General features: G+C 32.2%; 1 protein-coding gene across 1 annotated transcript in view; it reads right to left on the reverse strand.

Moving 5' to 3' along the window:
* Positions 1 to 765: 765 nt before the first annotated feature.
* The window catches only part of LOC143229596 (uncharacterized), a 34,887-nt gene continuing 13,201 nt past the window's right edge, over positions 766 to 22,451 (reverse strand). The window contains exons 2-3 of the mRNA XM_076462156.1: positions 7,185 to 7,283; positions 766 to 5,968 (exon numbers count right to left, since the gene is read on the reverse strand). Of these exons, the coding sequence (XP_076318271.1) occupies positions 5,804 to 5,968; positions 7,185 to 7,283 (264 nt within the window). The 3' untranslated portion in view covers positions 766 to 5,803. The remainder of the gene's footprint in view (positions 5,969 to 7,184; positions 7,284 to 22,451) is intronic.

The following is a 22,451-nucleotide window of genomic DNA, read 5'->3' on the forward strand; positions in this document are numbered from 1 at the left end:
TTTTCCTCATTATAGGGTTAAGACAAAATTTACGTGTAGTTTTATATATTCTAATACGTGCTTTGTAACACTGTTTGTCAGAGCGTGGCACAATGTTTGGTGTGTCAGCCTGTGTATCCGAGGCTCCGAGGTTCCCACACCTTACTGTCAAAGACTGAATGTAGTGCTCAACAGTTTCGGACTGCAAGTACTTCAAAAGAGTGACAATCAAATCTCACTGTTTGATTGAAGTGGCCCACAAGTTGGCGGTGGATAGTGTAGGCTAGTTATTTTCACCTGACTGTAGCATTTCAAAAGTAAGGATAGCTAGAGCAGATAGTTCTTGAGTAGCTTTACCCAAAATTCAACAAACAACAAGTATAAAATTATTCTCGTTCCGTAATTTTATAAACTTAAACAGAAGCAAATATGTTTAGTTTGCAGTTTCTTTAGATTGATTTTTAATTATGAGAACTCCAAACGTTTATTTTTTTAATTACTGTAGTAAATTGAGGATGAGTTTTTATTTTCATGTATACAGAATTTTTTTTGTGTAACAAAGATATGACATTTCCGTGGGATTTGGGTACAATTATTTTTCACTCGTCTGTTTTGTGTAAATTATATAATAAATAAAATTGAAACGATATGTTGGTCATTTCGTGCGTATGACTTACATTCGGGCTCAATATAACATATTCATTTTTCTCTCGGATATTCGTGGTTACTTCTGTTTTGTTTATCATGTAATGTTGAGGTAAATACACTAAATCAATGAAAAGTATGTAGAATAGGAAAACATAAACAAATCGTTTATTCTAACAGTTTAAAATAATTCTCTCCTGTCGAAGTCTAACGTGACATATAATATGAGTTGATATAATAATGCAAAATTAAAATATTATGAGAAAATCACAATAGCCTTGTAAGGTACAAATAAATCATAAACTAGAATATTTGTTTCAAAATATGAAGGTCTAACAGAAATAATTTTTATAAACAACCGAATAAAAAGAAATTAATTGATAAAACAAAACAAAGAACAAGTTAAAAAGTATGTTTACATATATGAAACATCAATTACAAACACATATAATATTTTTAGAAACTGAGTTTGGAGTCTGTGATCGCTAAAAGTTTATTAGAAAGTCTCCTTGTGAAAAAACGGTGAGTTTTCTTACTTTCAACATTGAAATTTGGTGTTTGACTCTTGGCTTTAGATGTAATGCAGATAGTCCATTATGTAACTTTGCGCTAAAAATCCTAAACAATAACCAACAATTATTCAGCAAAATTTGTGTTGTATTTTTAATCATTTTCAATGACTTTGGGAACCTATATAGGAACAATCTACTCGTTTCCAAACCGAATACTTGTTATTACAAGAAAACAGAAACTTCTAAACAAAATGATCAACTGCTTTCAGAATAGTCACAATAGAAACCAAGCCAACTACAGAAACAACCAGAATGGACACTGAGTACTCCAGATCTAGCCAAAGTTACACAAAAATGCTTCATGAAGGCTTCTGGAAGGCTTTCTGTTGGATTACAAGCAAAGGTCTAATTCTAACCTGCTATGTTATGTCATAGTAGTGTTAAATGTATTGAGTTTGGTATTTAAGCAAGCACTTACTCTATAAAAAACAATTCTGAATCCATAACACAGAACAACATTGATAAATATTTATGAAATATGAATATCGTGTTTTGTAAAACCCGTATTCTGATTTTAATTAAAATAATCAATAATGATATAAGAAGAGTAAGAAATATTAAGAGTTTCTGTATATACATATATGGATGTGTATTTACGAATATATGTAGTCACCAAGAGAAAATATCTGCACCACCATATCATAATTAACTTTAGATTTTAACTACTTTAAAAGTAATTAGTAAATGTTATTAATCATTTTGAGTTGTATTATTTAATTAATTAAATAACTTTTCGTTAAAAAAACGTTCAGACTGGAAAAAGATATTTCCCACCATTAAGTTAACCTCTGTGTACACGGACTGCTTCCCCTGCTACTGGATATATTTCTCACGGTATTATGTAACACTCGTATTCTAACTCTTTGGTAAAAGACGATCTCCACAAAATTAATGAAGCTTTCAAGACTTGTTTAAAATTTTCAAATCTTTCTTTCTGGTTATAAAACCATCTGCTGATGCAGATCTACATTGCTTCATGTTGCTTATGCAAACCTAGTGGACACCTTTCAGTAGTTAGGTCCAGAGTCTTTTCAAATCGTCTTAATACAGGTTATATTTAGAACATAAAAACTGTAGGTCTTCCAAGATGACATTTCGTCATCTTCAAGTTAAATTTTGCTCCTGAGCTACCTATTCATCAACATCAGTGGTGACTTGTGTACTTAACAGAAAGCAGCTGATATAATTTACTATAAAGTAATCAAAGATGGCAGAAAAAGATAATAAAATATCTCGTAAGAAAGGTCTAGAAGCTATAACAAAACACTGTAACCGATTTTTCTAGGGAATAATTATCAAAACTGATATCAGAACATTTTGTTGATACTACACTGCCTCAAACACGTGAATGTTTCTCTATTACAAGAGGATACTATCGTTTGACAAACATTTTAGCCCTACCGCTCATTCAATATAGTAAAATGTATCTGGTATTCTACTGTGTTGACTTTCTACACTAATCTATTGTTGAATCTTCTATGATTAAGCTTGTATATTGTCAGTACCATTGCAGCTCTGACTGTCAAAAGGAGTACATCAATACTCGTCCTACATTGTGACGATGCTAAACAATATCGCTATTAAACATTTTCAATATAAGGTAGTTAATTCATAAAAAAATAAAACTTACCGCTCGCTGAATAATCCTTAGCATATAATTAAAACTAATATGAAACCTGAAACTCTGGTTCCTTCTATGTATATACGTATATGTATGTATGTGTATAGTTGAGTATATATGTAGTTAACAAAATTGCGTTATCTGTACTACTATATCGTAATTAATTTTAGAGTTTAACTCCCTTAGAAGCAATTAGTAAATGTGATTAATCATTTTTAGTCGTGTTATTTTGTTACTTAATTTAATCTTTCTTTAAACCATGTTCAGGCCGGACAAGCCTTTTTCACACGATGATGTGAACATTTGTTTACACTCATTACTTTCTCCCTCTCTGGATATATTTATTATATTATCAAATAGAAAATTCAACCAATTTATGATCTTATTTCATTTGTCTAAATAAGATATTAGAAATTAAGTACAAGTGCAAAATCAAGACAGCAGGAAGTAAAAGAAAATCAAAGATACACAATTTATAAAATAAAGCAAATGTTCCAGTATTAAACATAATTTATTCCATTGCATTCTCCCAGTGTGGTGAACTGTCTAGAGAAATTAGTTGATTAGCAGAGTTGAGTTATATTACTAATTAAGATAATTCTCCTGTTCAATGTCTGTCTTCTTCATAAAGTACTTACACTTGTCTGAGTAAGTGCAGATCTTAATGGGATTGTAACTACAAGATTTTACAAAATACCTAAACCGTAATAAAAATAAAGAACAAACAAAGAAAACAACAAAAGAAACAGAGATATTTATCCGAGCAAATGTATAGAGTCGTAAACAGATGTCAATTGGAAATGTGCTTAGAGTACTACTTGTATCTATTGGCCTTTGTTTTCCAAAGACTTATTGTACATGTTATGTGCAATGTATTTCGATAGCACAATTACCATAAAGCATCTTATTTATACTTCAGGTTTTGAAAAACACTTATATTAAAAATGGCTTATTTGTACAGTAATAAACTACATTAAATAAAGTACAAAAAACGAAAGTTTCAAATTGTTCACGAAGTTCAGCTTATGATTTTGTTTGTCAAATTGTATTACATCACATTTTAAAAAAATTTTCTATATTCTATCTGTTCGTTAAGTAATGTTGCTCAACATTTACATGTTATATTTTGTAACTTGTTTTGCTAAGTAACTTAGCTTATTCCTTTTATTTCTGTGAAAAAACATCTAGCTTACAGAATTACTTTAGAAATAATATATGGAGTCTTAACTAAATGAAGTAGAAAACATCCTATATGTGTGTGTGTATATATTTATAAATTTAAAAATGAAAACATCTACAGTGGGTGAAAAAAACAAGTGCCTTCCTTGGAAGTGTTGTTAATTGGTTATATATTGTATTAGACAACAGAAAAACATGTAAAACTATATGTTTTTAAAACGCATTCGGCAAGATCTGTTCAAATATGATCTCGGATCCTCACTTGAGCTCTAACTTTTATAAATACCTGAGCTTTTCATTATTTTAATTACATTTTCTCATAAAACGTGTTGTGCATCTGCTGTAGTTTCTTAGGCCTTCTTAATCCAATTAACCAACAAAATAATCAGACAAGTTTCTCTGCAACAATAAAACATAAAAAAATGAAACTCAAAATAACACAAGCCAGTTCCACAAGTTAATATTTAGTCGGTATGCCCTTGGTTTTCAGTACTGCTTTACATTAACGTGACATGCTTTCGGTGAGTTTGTGCAGATATTCCAGAGTGATTGACTGCCATCCTTCTTTGACTACTTCAAAGTACCTCGGTTCAAATCAGCTCAAATTTTCAATCGGATTGATATCAGGTGATTGACGTGGCCATTCTAAAATATCAATACTCTATTTTCTAAAGTATCTTTTAAAGACGTCACAGTTGGAAAGAAACTTGTTTGATTATTTTATTGGCTAATTAGAACAATAAGCTCTAAGAAACTACAGTAGTTATACAACATATTTTATGGGAATATGTAACTAAAATCATATGAAAAGGTTAGGTATTTACAAAAGCCAGTGTTAAAAGTAGGATTTGAGATCATATTTGAACAGATCTTGTCAAAAACATTATAAAAACATATAGTTTTACATATTTTTCTCTTATACAATAAAATATATGAAAAATTAACAACATTTTCAAGAGGAAGACACGTTTTTTGTCCACCCCTGTATATAAAATGCCAAGCATTTGAATTGAGTTTATTATAGTTTTTAACACAAAAAGTGTAAAGTGGTCACAATTACTAAGAACAAAATGGTTATATATATATATACATATAAATGAAAATAAAGGTTTTTGATATTTAACACAAAGCTTCACAACGGACAATCTGTGCTCTGCCCACAACTGTTTCGGAAACTAGGTTTTTACGCATACATACAGATGTGTCACTGATAAAGGTTTTTATTGTTCTAAAAATTGCAGTTCCAATATGATTATATTGCATGTTTGTAATTTGTATTATTTCTATTATTGAAGGAAACTATGTAACTTAACAATAGCATATTGTTCTTAGTTTGTTTAATACAAACACAGTAGAATAAATTAATAAACTTTTATTGAAACAATTTCTTCAATCTCACTAACCGTTATTTTTATAAAACCCGATAAAACATAAATGTGAAATATATCTAATACATCTGATTTGATTTGATTTTATATTTGGTACTAAAAATCAATTATTATGTCAATATATACATCATTCATAGGCAACGTAAAATTTGGAACTTTAAATAAAAGTGTATGTTAACCACATATCCAAAATGTTAAGCCCAACATCTAGGTTATCCGTTCATTAGCAAAGAAAACAGTTCTCAACTCAAGACATGCATTAGTCTTGCAACACTGTTGACAGAACTACATACATAAACTAATTAATATTCTTGGTCACAGCTAAAGTGTAAAAATCCACGTTACAGCGAGGAATTGTATATTACAGTAACAGTTATACACAAAATAGGTTATATTTTCCATGTCTCTAATAAACCATTCTAGACCCGCTCATCATCACTTTGTTTCGTTTCATCCTTGTTGGTATTATCTTGAACGTTTCTTTCCACTAACTCTTTCACCTGTAAACAAGCTGACCTAAGAAGTGCCCGTTGCACTCTCCCATGATTCATCGACTCAGACACCACAACTTCACAGATTTCAGGCTAGAAGAAAAAGAAAAATCAAATTAAAGTATACCAACAAAATATACAGTTATCTCCAACATCAATAAATCTGAAACATGTGTTATGTTCATGGAATGAATCTGAATACACTAATTCTTCTGTGTTAGTCGTTATACTACAAAGCGTATTTTCCACTGCTTTATCTTAGATAGGTTGCATTCTAAAATTACTTTCCATAATTGATTCTTTAAAACTCTTACAGCATTCTTTACAGTCCTGGATTTTTCTGATTTATTAGAGTGGTTCGTAATTCTTAAATTTAAGAGATTCTGGCCAAATTTAGAAAACTGAGATAGTTTTAAAGATACTTACATTTAATAAATTTTCCAAAGTACCTTTCATACGCGTTATTTTTGGGCATATCACCTTTCTTGGAAAATGGTTAGATGGGATCAACATGGATGTAGAGTGTGTGTGTTTTCGTTGTAACAAAGTCACATTAGGCTATCTGCTGAGCCCAATGAGGGGACTCGAACCCCTGATTTTAGTGTTGTAAATCCCTAGACTTACCGTTGTACTAGCGGGGGGCGTGATATAGAGGAAAAGAGTAGAAATATAAAGTATGAAATATTAAAATGTTACTTGTAATATAAAAATACTCGAAAAAATGTTCTCACATTTTTCCAATACGAACCGATGAAGTAACAGATGTTGAAGTATTATAAGAGAGACTGCAATAATAAATTTGAAAACAAAAACATTACTTTTGTAACTACCAGCTTTTTAGTTGTTTTCATGGGCATAAATAGTTGGTTATGTCACACCTGTTTTAACCACTAGCGGCGTAGAGTCTTGTCTTTCAGATGATCAGTAAACATTAAAATGGCGTAGTATAAGGGAATCTTAACGTTGCAGTTCGTACTATCATGAGGTCAGTAAAATGTGAGAATAACATGAATCACGAGAAGAATTATATATTCTATATGCTACAACAACATGACGTGTTGACTTTAAAAGCAATAAATAAGTCCCCCAGTGGTACAGCGACATTTTCGCGGACCTTCAACGCTAGACGATGGGCAAAGCACAGAAAGCCCACTGTATAGCTTAATTACAAATAAACAAAGGCGACAAAATAAAAATATTTATTACTTTTAGTTTTGATTTTATTTATTATTTAAACAGAATTCTTTCGGGGATCCGCGGAAGTATACCTACTTTTAACGTTACCTGATATATTGGTGTTTATACTTACTTGTAAAACGAAGCTCGATGTTTTCTTATTACATTGTTCAGTATTAGCTGAAGTAGACTGTACTTTCAATGTCAACGAATAACGAACACCATATTTTTCCTGCAATAAAAATTAATAAACTGTGTTTATAACTAACATAATACTGGAGACAAAGAAGTTACTATAGTTAAACACATATAACTAACATAATACTGGAGACAAGGAAGTTACTATAGTTAAACCTTCAATTTAGTTAAAGAGTTTATACCCTCTTTTGAAATGTGTTTGATACATACTATCGGGTCAGCACCTTAATGTCACTTCCTTCATTCCTTATCTAATAATATGTGTATTCGAAATCCGCCTTGTTTATAAATATAATGGTCTACTAAAGTTCAAATCTCTTATAGTTTTCTTATTTCCAATAATGAGAAGTTCTGTTGTTTCTAACAGATTGTCTCATCAAACTTATAAAATTCGAGCAGCTTTATACAGTAAACATATCCCGTTTTCTTATTTCTCGTGCAGTGTTTCTTCATTATTTGGATAACATAATATTACAACTACTAGTACTGAAAATATAGACTTTAATAGGCATTAAAATAAATAATCAGAAAAAAGATTCCTTTAACTTAACAAAAACATCATTCGTTATAGAATATTCTAAATAACGTAAGTGGTAAGAAGTTCAACGTCTCCCTTCATCGGTGAACATTAAGAAACCACCTTAGGTTTTTAAAGATTAAAGGTTACAAATTAGAGGAGCTAGAACAGAAATAGCCAATGAATTATCGAACAAGAATGGCAAATCTATATTTAATTTAAGTAAAGTTAAATTAGAACAGTAGCGTTCACTGAAAAACAATAGTAACATTGCTGTTCCCAAGGAAGGTAAGTGTGATTTTTGATAAATGGGTTATGAGGGTAAGATTACGTATTTATTAGAGGACGGTCTCTAATGAATAATTATAAAATAATTATACTACTTGGATTTATAACAGGTTGAAAACTATAGTAAAACATAGTTATTTTGACATCAGTTGAAGAGAAGGACCTTGTTCCCAGGATGTACGTGCAACCTAAAATCCGTATAATTGGCTCTCCGTTTTTTCTAATTGTAGGTAAAAGGGATTCGTAATTCCATCACTGGTAAAGTTCTTTTGTGAAAAATGTTCGCTCTTAACCAACTTTCATAAGTACTTGGTAAAACATTTAATCTTGATTCTGTTAATAAAATCAAAACGATGAAGTTGAAACCTATTGGTAGACTATTCTCTTCAGGTATTATGAATTTGGCCACGAATGTGCCAGTTGAAGAGGTGCTTAGTTTTCTTGAGATTAAAATACTAGAGAGAGAAATTATCCTGTATGAAGGAAGTGAAATTAAGATGCTGACCCGAGAGTGTGTATCGAACACATTTCAAAATATGGAATAAACTCTTTAAATAAATTGAAGGTTTAACTATAGTAACTTCCTTGTGTCCAGTATTATGTTAGTTATATATGTTTAACTTTGAAATGTGTGAATTAAATAGTTGAGAGGTTAAACACTACGTGTGGTTAAGGTTAAGGCAGAATAAAAATGATGCATTGAAGGACATCGTAATCCGCTTCATCCTGTTAATTGGTTTATCCAGGAAAATAAAAAAAACGGATCAAATAAACCTCTTGGATACGACAATCAAAAAGTATAGTGGGTTTTCCTCGAGGTATGTTCACCAAAACAGCCCCTCTCCAAGGTAATGCAAACAACATAAATTTCCGTACCTATGACTGATCAGTACAGATAGGACCACTTAGAAATTGCTCCGAGTAGTTTGAAGTGTTGAAAACGTTTTTGTCTAAGTGCAGGGTACTATAACCCTTAGATTATTGACAAACTGTATAAGAAGAGCATCAGAAAGTTTAAAATGTTACTATTTGTAAAGTAAAAAGGAAATAGTAAACTTTTATAAGAAGTGTTTGTTTACCATATCTTCAAGGTTTTTCAACAAGAGCAAGTAACATAAGAGATATAAAGATTCTAGTGTAATTTTTTTTTCCGTGTTCTAAGGGTTATAAGATTCTGTGTAAAATTGGTGTGTTTAAGAGAGATGAGAAAGCTACCGACTTCTGGTCAGCTTCTAACGGATTAAGGAAACAAGTGGTTAAAATATATTGGAGGGAGCGGTAGCCTTTATAAGTTCAGCTTGATTTGGAAGTGACAATATAAATATAAACCTAATTACGGAAAACAGAATAACATGATTGGACAGAAAGGAAGTGGTTTACAAAAAAGGACAATGAAAAACAGGAGTATGACAGAAGAATGACAACAATGTATCTCGAGACGTCTGGTGTGGGTATTAAAACTTTAATTAAAATAAAGTAGAGAACAACGTTTCGACCTTCTTAGGTCACCTTCAGGTGAGAAGAATAACAAATGTAGGAGAGACCAAAAACCGAGAGAGAAAAAATTGAAGAAAGATATCCTGCTAATATGAAAGAAAACAACAACAATTTTCTTGTTTTAGTAACAAACAAACATACATTTGCTTACATCGTAACAAACAGAAATATACTATTGGTAAGAGTCAGTTCTACAACCTTAATAAAGTTGAAAGGAAAGCAAAATGCATGCACAGCTACAACAAAATGGTGTTGAGACGATCTGTAAAAAGCGGTGGGAGAAGTTAAATAATTATTTCACGGATGTTAAATAGAAAGTAGACAAGTTGATAAATGTAACGTTTGCAAAATTATTTGCGTCTGTGGGTGAATTTATATTCGCTAAACGATTAGCAACCAGAAATTTAAAATTAAAGAACATAAAATTGCGGCAGACTATTGTGAATGAATCATCTTTAGCGGAACATGTATTTCGTAAATCTCGTGATACACGTTAGAAAAATGTTAAACTGATAAATAAGTTTGAGTTTACGTTGGAACTAAATATTAGAAAATCACTAGAAGTTGGGCAAACCTAAAATATTACTTTGAATAAATATTATGTAATACACGGTTGTGTTACAATAGCATGTAACAAATAATGTGTTGTTTCAATGTTATTGTTGACTAACTGTAGTACCCAGTTTAGGAAAATTCAGAGTTAATGAAAGGTTATCCAAGTTCATGAAAATTTGTTTCCCTAATGCATAATTCTAACATATGCAAAATCGCCCATAAAATTTGCAAGACATAAAATATGAAACCGCAACTTTGCATGTAGCTTCATGCCATCAACAAGAGTTGAAGTTTTGGTAAAAGAAAACGCCCATAAAAACCGCAAAACAAATAATGCAAAACTGGGAATTCATACGTATTTTTCCTTGTACTCAAATCTGGTGAAGGTTCATTCACAGTTAGCCTTATGGACATACAACAGGCGCTACTATTTTATTTATATAGATTCTTCTTTCAACAAGTCCGTGTTGAGCCAATAAAGAAACATAAGATTAAAATTTGTTCTCGGTATTTTTGTACGGATGTAGAATGCATCACAAAGATCCACGAAAATAAATTACATTTATTATATCATCACTATTTTGTTTGATATTTATTCTCTGGTTGAACTGTAGAGAGCATGTAGTGTTTTAATATCTTCTAATTCAATAAATAAATTTTTTGCTGAAAAAATTTGTATCAGTGATGTTTGTTGTAATATCATTATTTTAAAATAATTATTTCGCAATTTTGCGAAACATTAGCTTCGCGTTGAATACTGCGTCGATGTCGTATCACACATTAACGACCGAGAAAACATAAAGTGGAAGAATCATGGAGTCACACCAAACATGCTCGCCATTTCATCCGTGGGGGCGTTATAATGTAACAGTCAATCCCACTATTCGTTGGTAAAAGAGTAGGCCAAGAGTTGGCGGTGGGTGGTGATCACCAGCTGCCTTCACTCTTGTCTTACACTGCAAAATTAGGGACGGCTAGTGCAGATAGCCCTTGTGTGGCTTTGCGCGAAATTCAAAAACAAACAAGCCATATCTCGAATAGCAGGACAATAAAAAGTTCCTACCTTTATTCATTAGCAGAGGTGCCAAGTAATGTTAATTTCTTGGGTATCAATGTTAACTTACGTTGAGAAATAAACTGTCTAAAATGCGCTATTATATAATTCACGAATATAACCCGAAAATTATTGAATTATTACTTAGACAGTCTCGTAGAATAGAAATAGAAATGTGTACACATTTTATCATTATGTCAACTAAACTATGAAATTCATGATTTGGTCGTTCGGATAATACATCGGTGATTCAGTGGTACTTATAAAGTCTTATACCACTAAAAATCGAGTTTCAATACCCGTGGTGGGTATAGCGTGGATAGTCCATTGTGTAGCCTTGTGCTTAAATACAGACAAACCTCAGGTGGTGCATGCAAAGGTTGCATTACTAAGAAAAGGGAGTTACAGTATAATGTGTTGGTCTTGATGACGAAAAAGTCACTTGAAATAAAAAATGTATCTCAAAAGGTCGAAACGTTGTTTCCTGCTTATCAATAAAAGTGTTAATACCCATACCAGCCGTTTTCAGATACAAATCTGTAGGTCTTTTCGTGGTCTTCTAAGGTAAAAGAATATTATAACGATAGTCACATGCTATTAATTTGAGTCCTTAAACTTTTCAACAATTCATTGCTTTCCTTCCACTTGGATTTTTGAGACAGTTGCTGCAACAATTGTTAATAATTAAATTAATTTTCGTTATACAGAAAATCGTTTTTTGGTAACCTAACAAATTGTAATGCTCCCAGATGGCTGCTTTAAGTTAGTGTCTGCAGACGTCGATGCCCGCAGGGAGCTGAGAACAGATAGTCAACTGGGTAGCTTTGTGTTTGATAACAAATAAACAACTTTTAAGTACGTGCAATTGTCTAAACAGTGAAAAATAGTAGTTTCTGCAAGTACTGAGAATTTTATACGCGTTAACACAACAAGAATACACACTGATTGCTCTAACAAAGCTAGCAAGTAAGTAGTGCAATAGCTTGATTGGTATCAATGTTTGTCTTTAATAGATACTAGGCCTGTGGTGCTACCTAAGATGAACCATTGTCCTGTATTCAAGTTTCTTTTTAACTAAATGAATTGTTTAAAAAATATTATGGATAACATCAGCATCAGGTTCTGACAATCCCTAGTTTACCGGAATCAAACGATAATGTACAAATCCTTCCAACATTCACAAAACATTTTTGTGTTCGCTAAGGTACTTTAAAGGGAACTGATATTATATATGTGTGTGTGTGTGTGAATATATATATATATATATTATTTACAATAACTTAATAGAATGGTAAATGTCATAGAACCATAACACATAAAAACTAAGAAATAGCTGTTGGCTTTCCCAGTGGGACAGTAATAAGTTTACGGACTTACGACGTTAAAAATGCAGAGCTCAGTTTTTCGCGGTAGACATAGCAAAGAACCCAGTGTAGCTTTTCTCTAATATAAGCCGAAAAATAGCTTATGCTGCTTTTGTCTCATAGGACAGTACTTAACAACTCAAGAAGAATTATGCTTAACTAGCTTTAGCAAAATAGACCACACAAAAAAGAACTGTTTTCTTTCTCAGTTGTTATCAAAGCAACTCCACCTTCGACTTTTAAATCTCTACCAGACAACGATATGAGGTATTTAAAGCACTAAAACACAACGACTATCAATCAATCTTTCTAAAATACAACTAGAAAAATGAAAGAATCAGCAAACATGATTGTTACTGAATAGTACAACACTCTGCAAAATAATGATGATACATTTACACGGTAGAGCGCCCCCAGTGGCAGAGTGGAATGTTTTGCAGGTTCGCACCGCTAAAAACCGGGTTTCGATATCTGTGGTGAGCACAATAGCTTTGTGCTTAAATTCAAACAAAATATGGACCAATTGTGAAAAATAAAAAGTACCGAAATCAACATAGAAGAAAAACAATTTAAACATGAAGCCTGAAACATCTGATGCAGATAGAAATAAAGAAGTAAAACCTATTGTTAGGAGGACAGGAAGAGGTGGATGGTGTACCTGACCCTCCCAGGTCCAACAAAATCAGACCTAAAATTCCAGTATATGGAATGATTGATCACAAGCTAGTGTAACCAAATTGAGTTCATCGCGTATTACGGACGGGTGTTCTAACAGAATGTATGTCTGTTACTAATCATCACCCTTCGTTTGGAGTAGATGTAAAAATATGTGAAGGTAACAGAGAACCTTCATCTATACATGTTAATTATGAGGGTGTTCCCGATCCCTGTAGCAGAGTAATATTAATTGATGTAAGAGCAAAGTAATATCTAACTTCATATTCTTGAGCAGATAAATGTATTATAATTAGGTAAAACGTCCAAAAGATAGCCCTGCAAAAGAATACATTTATTAACTGGCTGTCATATAGAAGGGATTTATAAGAAATTGTCGTTCAGCAATGTAAGACGGAAAGCGCATAATATATGTAAAGTAGGCCAGCCGAGTGGAGTAAACTGTCAAAATTAGAAAAGGAAATTATCATATTTTTTTTACTGGACTTTATCTAGAGTTTAGTAGTGTTTAAGAAGTTGCTTTAGTGCAAACGAAAACTTATGAATAAATGCTTAGATATTTTTTCGCGATAATTCAAAATAGCTTATTAAAATACGTTTTTCTGATTGCATTAGAGAATCGAAGCTTAGCAGTTGATTATGGAAGGCTAGAAATACTGTGAATTTAAGGCTAAGATACATTTGGTGTATAAGTAAGATTTAATGGTTAAACTACGGTAGGTTTTAAATCTCCCCAAAACAAAAGATAAAACTATTATTATACTCTAACTGATACTGCTGTAAGCGTGATTCGCGAACATATAAAAAATCTACAATTTTTTCCATAATTAGATTCTGTATTTTTTTATTTCAAAGTAATTATTATTCCAGTAAAAGCGTTCTCTGCAAGAACAATATTGTTGGGAAAATTAATATTTTACGTGAATCACACGTGGCGCCTTCAATGATTTTACGCTACAGTCGTAAATAAATACATTGTTTAAAGGGTTTAGATTCTTATATAAAGCCCGTGTGAAATGTCACGTTACACTTGATTTCTTGAAATAGAAGGAGTCATAAAAGCCAAAATGCATTTACCAGATAGAATAGTTCGATTATTGTCTGCCCATTACAGTTTTAATAACAGGGTGTAAGAGGGCCATGTTGTTTGATTTTTGTTTTTGAATTTCGCGCAAAGCTACTCGACCGCTATCTGCCCTAGCTGTCTCTAATTTAGCAGTGTAAGACTAGAGGGAAAACAGCTAGTCATCACCACCCACCGCCAACTCTTGGGCTACTCTTTTACCAACGAATAGTGGGATTGACCGTCACATTATAACGCCCCACGGCTGAAAGGGCGGGCATGTAAGAGGACGTGAAACCTTATAAGTGTAGTAAGTGTTGGTATATTAAACCTGAGAAGACGTAGTATGAGGTCACCCAGCATAGAGACAAGTGCAAATAATTTATCATGAGAATAAATTATCTATAAAATTTTAAACTTAAATCGTTTCTTAATTAATATATTTTCTGTTATATCACCAACATTTTAAATTAAAAATAAATCAATAAACGGAGACACTAAATTAATAAATCAACAAATATATTTTTTAGGGTTTTTTTTGTCTGTACATTTCATTTTATACTTTCAGTACACAGCTAACAATAATATTAAGTTATACTTTTTTTGCTAGGCGTAAAATCATTGTTGGAAAGTGTTATTATCAAAACATATTCGCTTTTCTATATACAGTTAAAATCTAACTGATTTTCACCAATAATTATTGGATAGAAAATTGTCACCCGATGGTACAACGATATGTCTACGGATTTACAACTTTAAAATCAGGGGGTCAGTTCCCCCTCGGTGGACTCAGCAGATAGCCCAATGTGGTTTTGTTATAAGAAAAACACACACGCTATGAATAACCACGAAATAATTTCATGAATAATTTTAATTGGCTCACAAAATAATTTACCAACGTATGACTGCCTTGACTGCACTTTTCTGTCTCTTTGTCGGTCAAGCTTGATTTTGCAAAATTTATTGATTTCGGATGGCTATAAAATGTGAGGTTAAGGTATACTATGGAATGAAAGCCCAGTCATTTTTAACGGGCTATACCCTAGTGTAAAGTATAAAACACAGTGATGTTTATATTTTCCACCTGAACGGCTCGAAGTACACTGAAAGATTTAATCAACTAGGTCATGAATTTCTTAACATTTAGACAAAGTCATTTCTTTTTACTTTATTTAAACTTCTAACCAAATAGAGGGTAATCAGTCAGAAACGCATGCCGCCTTTCTAGTACTCTTAATCAAATAGTGAGATTGATTATCTCAGATAAAACACCCTATGCTAAAAGGAGAGAAGGTTTACAGCGGAAAATCGCGCTTAAGGCCTTAGGCCTTCTGATTCTGCTTCAAAGCTCAATAGTTTGTATTGCGTTTAACATTCTATGCATTTATCTGATTGTTAGGGCGCGCCATTTGCGACCTTTATATTAAGTTCTCCATCCCCGAACATGCTTGCTGTTTTAGCCACTAAGGTGTTATAATGTGACTGTCAATCTCACTGCGAGAAATTCAAATCAAAACCAACATACAATTTAACTACATGTATTTCTGTGTTTGTGTTTTTCTTATAGCAAAGCCACATCGAGCTATCTGCTGAGCCCACCGAGGGGCTCAAACAATGTTCAGTCTTCTATCTGGTCGAAGGTCCAGGTCCACGACGAACGAATTTATATTATGTTGACACACAGATACACTTTACTTGACGAAAATGCTAACTAGTACCTCTATTTGTGTTTGGCCTAATGCGGCTTATAAACTTACTTTTCATAGGAGAAGATAGATGTCTAATGACCTCGTAGAAATTGCTAAAGTTAGAAGTTAATTCACTGAAGTTGAAAGGTCTGTAGTATTCAAAATATATGTAAATTTTCCTTGACAAATATCTGTAGTTTCCAATTAATAAGCGTTTGTCATTATTATAGTATACTGACTGTAGCAACCAAAGAATATTCTATTATCTCCCCGCATTTTGCGATAGCTACCTTTTATACTAATTAGGCGAAATCCTCGAAATATCTCTTGACAACTATATTCGAAGATGCAATAGTGCTTTCATAAAACATACGTTGTTGATTTCTGTGCTCGAGAATCTTCTATTAATTCAAAGAACAGGCGGAACTTGTGCAATACACATTTAACAATATATATTACATTCATTAAACTGAAGCAAACGTAGATATTAAAATAAATGTATAACAGTAGATCCATTACATACCTTTGAACTCTATCATATTATATATATGTATAAAGAGAGAAAGATGGAAATATGTAGGAACATTTTTGTTAGTGAATGTTCAAATTAATTAATTTGAACATTCTATTTCAATTCTAAAACTGAAAAGGTAATTATTAGTTTAACTGGGATAGAGAGAATTCCCTAACTCTATATGCAGGTATTCAATATTAGTGAATTAATTTTAAGAAATACATCTGAAGAAGTAACTTTTCTTTATGGGAATTAAAGTAGACGACATTTGGATGTTAATTTAAAATATACATTGTTATATGCATAAGAAACAAAAGTCGACTCTCAACAACACTGTATACAAAAGCGTTCTTGAGAAATAAGTGAATACAGACATGCTATAGTCAAGTTCTGCGTGACATTTCATGATTTGATTTATGTTTCTCTGTTAAAATGACCATTTCTATGGTACGATGATATACGAGCATAATTTTGATAACAAATTCAGAGATTAACAGTAAAACTTTACAAACTATTTGCCAAAATAAGGCAGTTACACAAGGGATTACACACATTTTGTAAGTGCTAACACAGCATTACAACAGTGTATTGCTATAAATGCAAGGTGGAACGACGAAAACAATGTGTTTAATGCCTATATATTCCAGTTGTAGTAAATTTCAGACCATTCATTAGTGCAACGCCTTATGGCTTGAAAACCATGTGATAACTCTTATCGAAGTGAAATATTCACAGAGCAAAATATAAAGTCAAAACATGCAACAGGGCGATATCGTATAAGATAAGTAAAGTGTCTGCTATTGAATTTCTACAGCTTTAATTGAAATTGCTCAGTACATTTAACAAAAAATAAATGCACTACAATTTACGTAGTAATATATTTAGATTTGAAAGAAATGGGACTTCGAAGTTCTTGTCAAGTTCATTACAGCTAGTTACATATGTTTCATCAACTTTCTCTGTCTGAGTCATCAGAAATGTTAACTATGCTGCATTATTTAGGCCTGTAGAAATTGAAGTTGATATTATTTATGACAATAAATAAATAAAATTGTAAAAGATGCTATTTTCCGCTAACTGTTTGTTTGAAGCACAAAGTACACAATTGGCTATCTATACTCTGCCCACCATGGCTATCGAAACCTGGTTTTTAGAGTTATAAGTTCACAGTCATACTGCTGTAATATCAGGGAATTTTTGTTTAGCTTCTATAATAAGAAATATTAAAAGTTTACATCTGTGAATGGAATTGTTCCACTGTTAGCCACGTGTTTAGATAAACGTTCCAAAACGTATAATATCAGTGTCACAATACTTAATTTCAAGGAAAACGAAACACAGTGTTAGAGTTAGATGGTTATATCAGATATGGGAGTGAAAACATGGCTTTGTAGGCTGAAATAAATTAAGTGCTTATTAATACATGTTTCTCGATTATACACAGAAGTGTCTAAAATTTGAATGATTTAGGTTAACACGAAAACCAGTCTACTTAGAATGTAAAATAAACTAATATCTATAATAACGTTGTAAAGTACGCTCTATGCAAACATCAAAAATATAACAAAACACGATTAAACAGAATAACAATATTACTTATACAAACACTTTGTTTATTGATGGAAAAGCAATACAGCTGTTAATTTTTGTTTAGATATTGAACTTTAATGTTTATATATAATATATGATTAAGTTTTGAACGTTTTTTTAATATGAAAGACATTCCTCTAGTTAGTTTGTAATTAACTACGGTAAGAAGATAATTACGTTACACGAAAAGTTAAACTATAATTAATGAAATATTAATTTACTAAAAACGAAACCGGGGCTACATATAACATGAAAATACTCATATTGTATTTTTTTCATTCGGATGTATAGTTGTATTTTTAGTTCATATATCTTTAGAAGATAATTTCTAGAGTTTGAAATTTTTATGTATAAAGCAAAACATTTGAGATATATTTAAACTTGTGAAAGAAGAGTGATTAAAGTTAAAACAAAAACACAATTTATTTGTAAGATAAACCAGTATAAAGAATATCATACAAATATTCAAATTGTAACACACAAGGTCCGGCATGGCCAGGTAGTTTAGGCACTTGACTCGTAAGCTGACGGTCATAAGTTCGAATCCCCGTTACACCAAATATGCTCGCCCTTTCAGCTGTGGCGGCGTTATAATGTACGGTCGATCCCACTATTTGTTGGTAAAAGAGTAACCCAAGAGTTGGCGATGGGTGATAATGACTAGCTGTCTTTCCTCTAGTCTTATACTGCTAAATTAGGAACGACTAACGCACATAGCCCTCCTGTAGCTCTGCATGAAATTTAGAAACACACAAAGTATTAATTTTTAACTATTCAAACATATTTATTATTATTTTTATTAAAGTTAAACTACAAAACTAACCCTAATGGTGATGTAGAAATTAACATCATGTTAAAAACTATAAAACATATAATAGTACTTTTTTCCTGGTGTGATGAATACCATACATATATGTTTGGTTAAGGTTTGATTGTCTATGCTAATATTCGTGATTAGTGTTCTACGTAAAACGTATGGTAAACCAATATCTGCTGACTATTTCATCACTCACCTCTAATGAGGCACCTAGCAATACAATTTTAGAACTGTACGTCCTCTAGTAACAGAAATTTAAACCATCATTCACCTGGGGTCTCTTTGTAGAACTATCACGTGACATGAAATTCCGGTCTCAATGGAAGTTCGTCTCATCCTTTGTTCTCACTTTCATGGCCTCAGGCTTTCTTCCTTATTATAGTTGGGTTATATACTGCTGCATCAAGGAGTTCCGTGTTTTGCACAGTGAACACTTACGAGCTGGTGCTTAGAACGTCACAATGTGAACGGTAACAGTTGGAAAGAACACTAACATTGCGTAAATATCCACCAATGAAAAGAATATTCCGTTAGCAAATACCATATTAAGGAATTTTCATTTCTGATGTGGCCATTAGTTGCCTCAACTACTTAGTACTTTGGTAACCAACCTGGATTGGTTGTTTTCTTTTATAGACTCTTGCTTACCTCATTGAGGGAGAAAAAGTTGCATCCATATTTTAAAATCATGGACATGCATAAAGTTCAACGTTCTTTAAAATCATGAACTACACATCAACATCATGTTATGTTCATCTTTGAATGCCTTCAACGTCTGGTTAAATGTACAACCAATTATTACACCATCATTATCTTTCTCATTGGTAAAAGTTGGTTCCATAACAGACGCTATGTATTCATCTATATACACGATAAGTATCGACTATACAAAGGCTGTTATTCATCATGCTGTAAATCCTTCATTGGAATGCATACATAGCATTATTTTATATGCAAGTGTAAATGTCATCTATAAGTGGAGTCACCATATCACCATTATCATTACCCATTAGTGACAGTCAATTATTGCTTGAAAACTGGTGTCGTCAATTACAAAATAGCATTAACAAATTCCCTGACTAAAGCTGCACGAATCAAAATTAGCTGTTCTCTGTATAATAAGAAAATAATTTAAGACCAGAACAGGTAACAAATTTCCATCTGACAATCCAGCACGAAGCTTCATCGTCAGGGTAGTTAATAATGTCTGCGTGAGTATTTCTTGAAGATGGTTGGTTTGCTTTGTTTGAAATTTGCGCAAAGCTACACGAGGGCTATCTGCGCTAGCCGTCCCTAATTTAGCAGTGTAAGCCTATAAAGAAGGCAGCTAGTTATCACCATCCACCACCAACGGTTGGACTATTCATTTACCAACGAAGAGTGGAATTGACTGTCACATTATAACGCTCTCACGGCTGAAAGGACGAGCATATTTGGTGCGACGGGGATTCGAACTCGAGACCCTTGGCTTACGAGTCGAACACCTTAACTGCCTGACCATTCTTGAAGATGGAAGTTTGGATTGAAATACTTCAGAACAAACATAACAAATCATAACATATTATGATGACAAACATAACATCTATATTTTATTCCACATCATGAACTAGGTAATAATAAACGGGTTGCAATAAGAACTGGATGTTTCTTTTAAGATGTGTAAATAGCAGCTTGACAGATCCTTATTGGTTGACAAATAATGCTACATGTGCTACAAGAGCTAGCTGGACAAAAAACATGAAAAATGTGTGATTCTATTATAGACTATAATAGCAAATCCAACGAGAGAAGCTTTTAATATTGCATAAGAAAATGAAAAAAAAAGACACATCAGAGTAATGGGATGATAATGGGTTACAAGAACCATAAGCCAATCCACAACAGCATCTTCATTCTTTGTTATATCACCTGATGCAGCGCCAGTGGACTTTTGGGTTCATGTTTTGCTAAAATATGGTATTTGAAATCGAAAATTCCCACAAAGTAGGATTAGCTTAACAAGATCTCTAATTTAAGTTTAACATCATTGTTCTTTCAAGAAAGTTACTGCAATAAAAGCTTAGATGTCGAGGGAATAGTGAGCAATCATGTCACTCAGATTGAGCATGATCGATGATGGAAAAAACAATTCTTAAGGAAACTTGAGACTTGGATTTTTTTTTTTTTTTGTATATTACAACTAGCCCTCAGTATGCTCTTGTTATCATATTAAAGCTGTGCAGCGGCAACAGTTATTAGAGAAATATGGGTTTGCTATCATTAAGAGCTCATGTTTTGAATAGGCCTAGGTATGATTACTTTGTTAACCCTCGTAAATTTTTGTGTATTTTAACTTGAAGGACTTAACTTAAATTTATTAACCTAAAATTATTAGTTTTTCATTAAAAGCATTTTAGAAATTCAAATTCTACATGTTCTATAAGGTAACTCAAACATCTAGTCACACAAGTATTTCGTTTCGTATAGTGTACGCCTATATCTCAGAGTGTAATATCTTTGTTCCATATCTAATCATCATTACCTTACGGATTTTTTGGGGGAAATTAAAACACCGGGATAAGAAGCATAAATACATTTTAAAAATGGTGGAATTTTACATTACTTTTTGTATTTAATATCATTAGCAACTTAATTTATCATTCTTAAGCCTGGAATAGAAAACTCGCAACAAATATGGAGTTTGTTACAGATAAATATTTTTACTTATTTATTTATTATTTAAAGCTGGAGTAGATTGCTCACAACATCTTCTAACAGATTAGTTCGGATTTCATAATTTTTGGGTTTAAAGTTTGCTGTTACAGTTAATATAACTAAGGTTAATGTGACAAGATTATGTCTACAAGGCAGGTAATTTTTTTTCATTTGTGGGTTTTTTTTTTGCCTCTCCTGAACAATAGATATGTTCGCTGTTGCAACAGCGATAAGTTTACAGAATTACAACGCTAAAATCCGGCGTTCACTTCACCTTAATATTTATGTATAAAATAGATATTATTAATTCATTGTATTAAATTATTATACTTTCCTCCTTGGTGGTTCAGCGGCATATTTAATATTTATAACACTAAATCTCTGATTTTGAAATTTTTTGTGGGCAGAAGAAAGGTGGTCCATCGTACAGGTTTGTGTTTAACAGAAATTAATCACTCAATTATCATTTATCATATGTTATATATCTCATATATTTGTAACGAATAGTATATAGTGTTCAGGTGTCATGTACAATATTTATTGTATAGCATAGCTTAAAATTTTGAAAGCAGAAATTGTTGTCTTGTTTAATATTCCACGTATTTTTAAAGTCAAAGATATTTGTTACTTCCTTCTATTGAGTGGACTTTATTATTAGAACCCTTAGAAGGTAATTGGATGGAGGAATGCCCGGGTCAAAGCCAGTACCAAACTTCTCCAACGTATAATACAAGTAACAGTAACAGTATGAAATCATTGTATTTGTATTGAGTGCTTGGTGTTGAAAATACATACAAATAATAATAAAAGTAATCAAATAAAAAATAAATTAACAGCAGATACCCAGAAATATGGAAACTGGAAATGCATATTGAAATGGCCAAAT

The sequence above is a fragment of the Tachypleus tridentatus genome, chromosome 10 (assembly GCF_004210375.1).
Source record: "Tachypleus tridentatus isolate NWPU-2018 chromosome 10, ASM421037v1, whole genome shotgun sequence".
Lineage (NCBI taxonomy): Eukaryota > Metazoa > Arthropoda > Merostomata > Xiphosura > Limulidae > Tachypleus > Tachypleus tridentatus.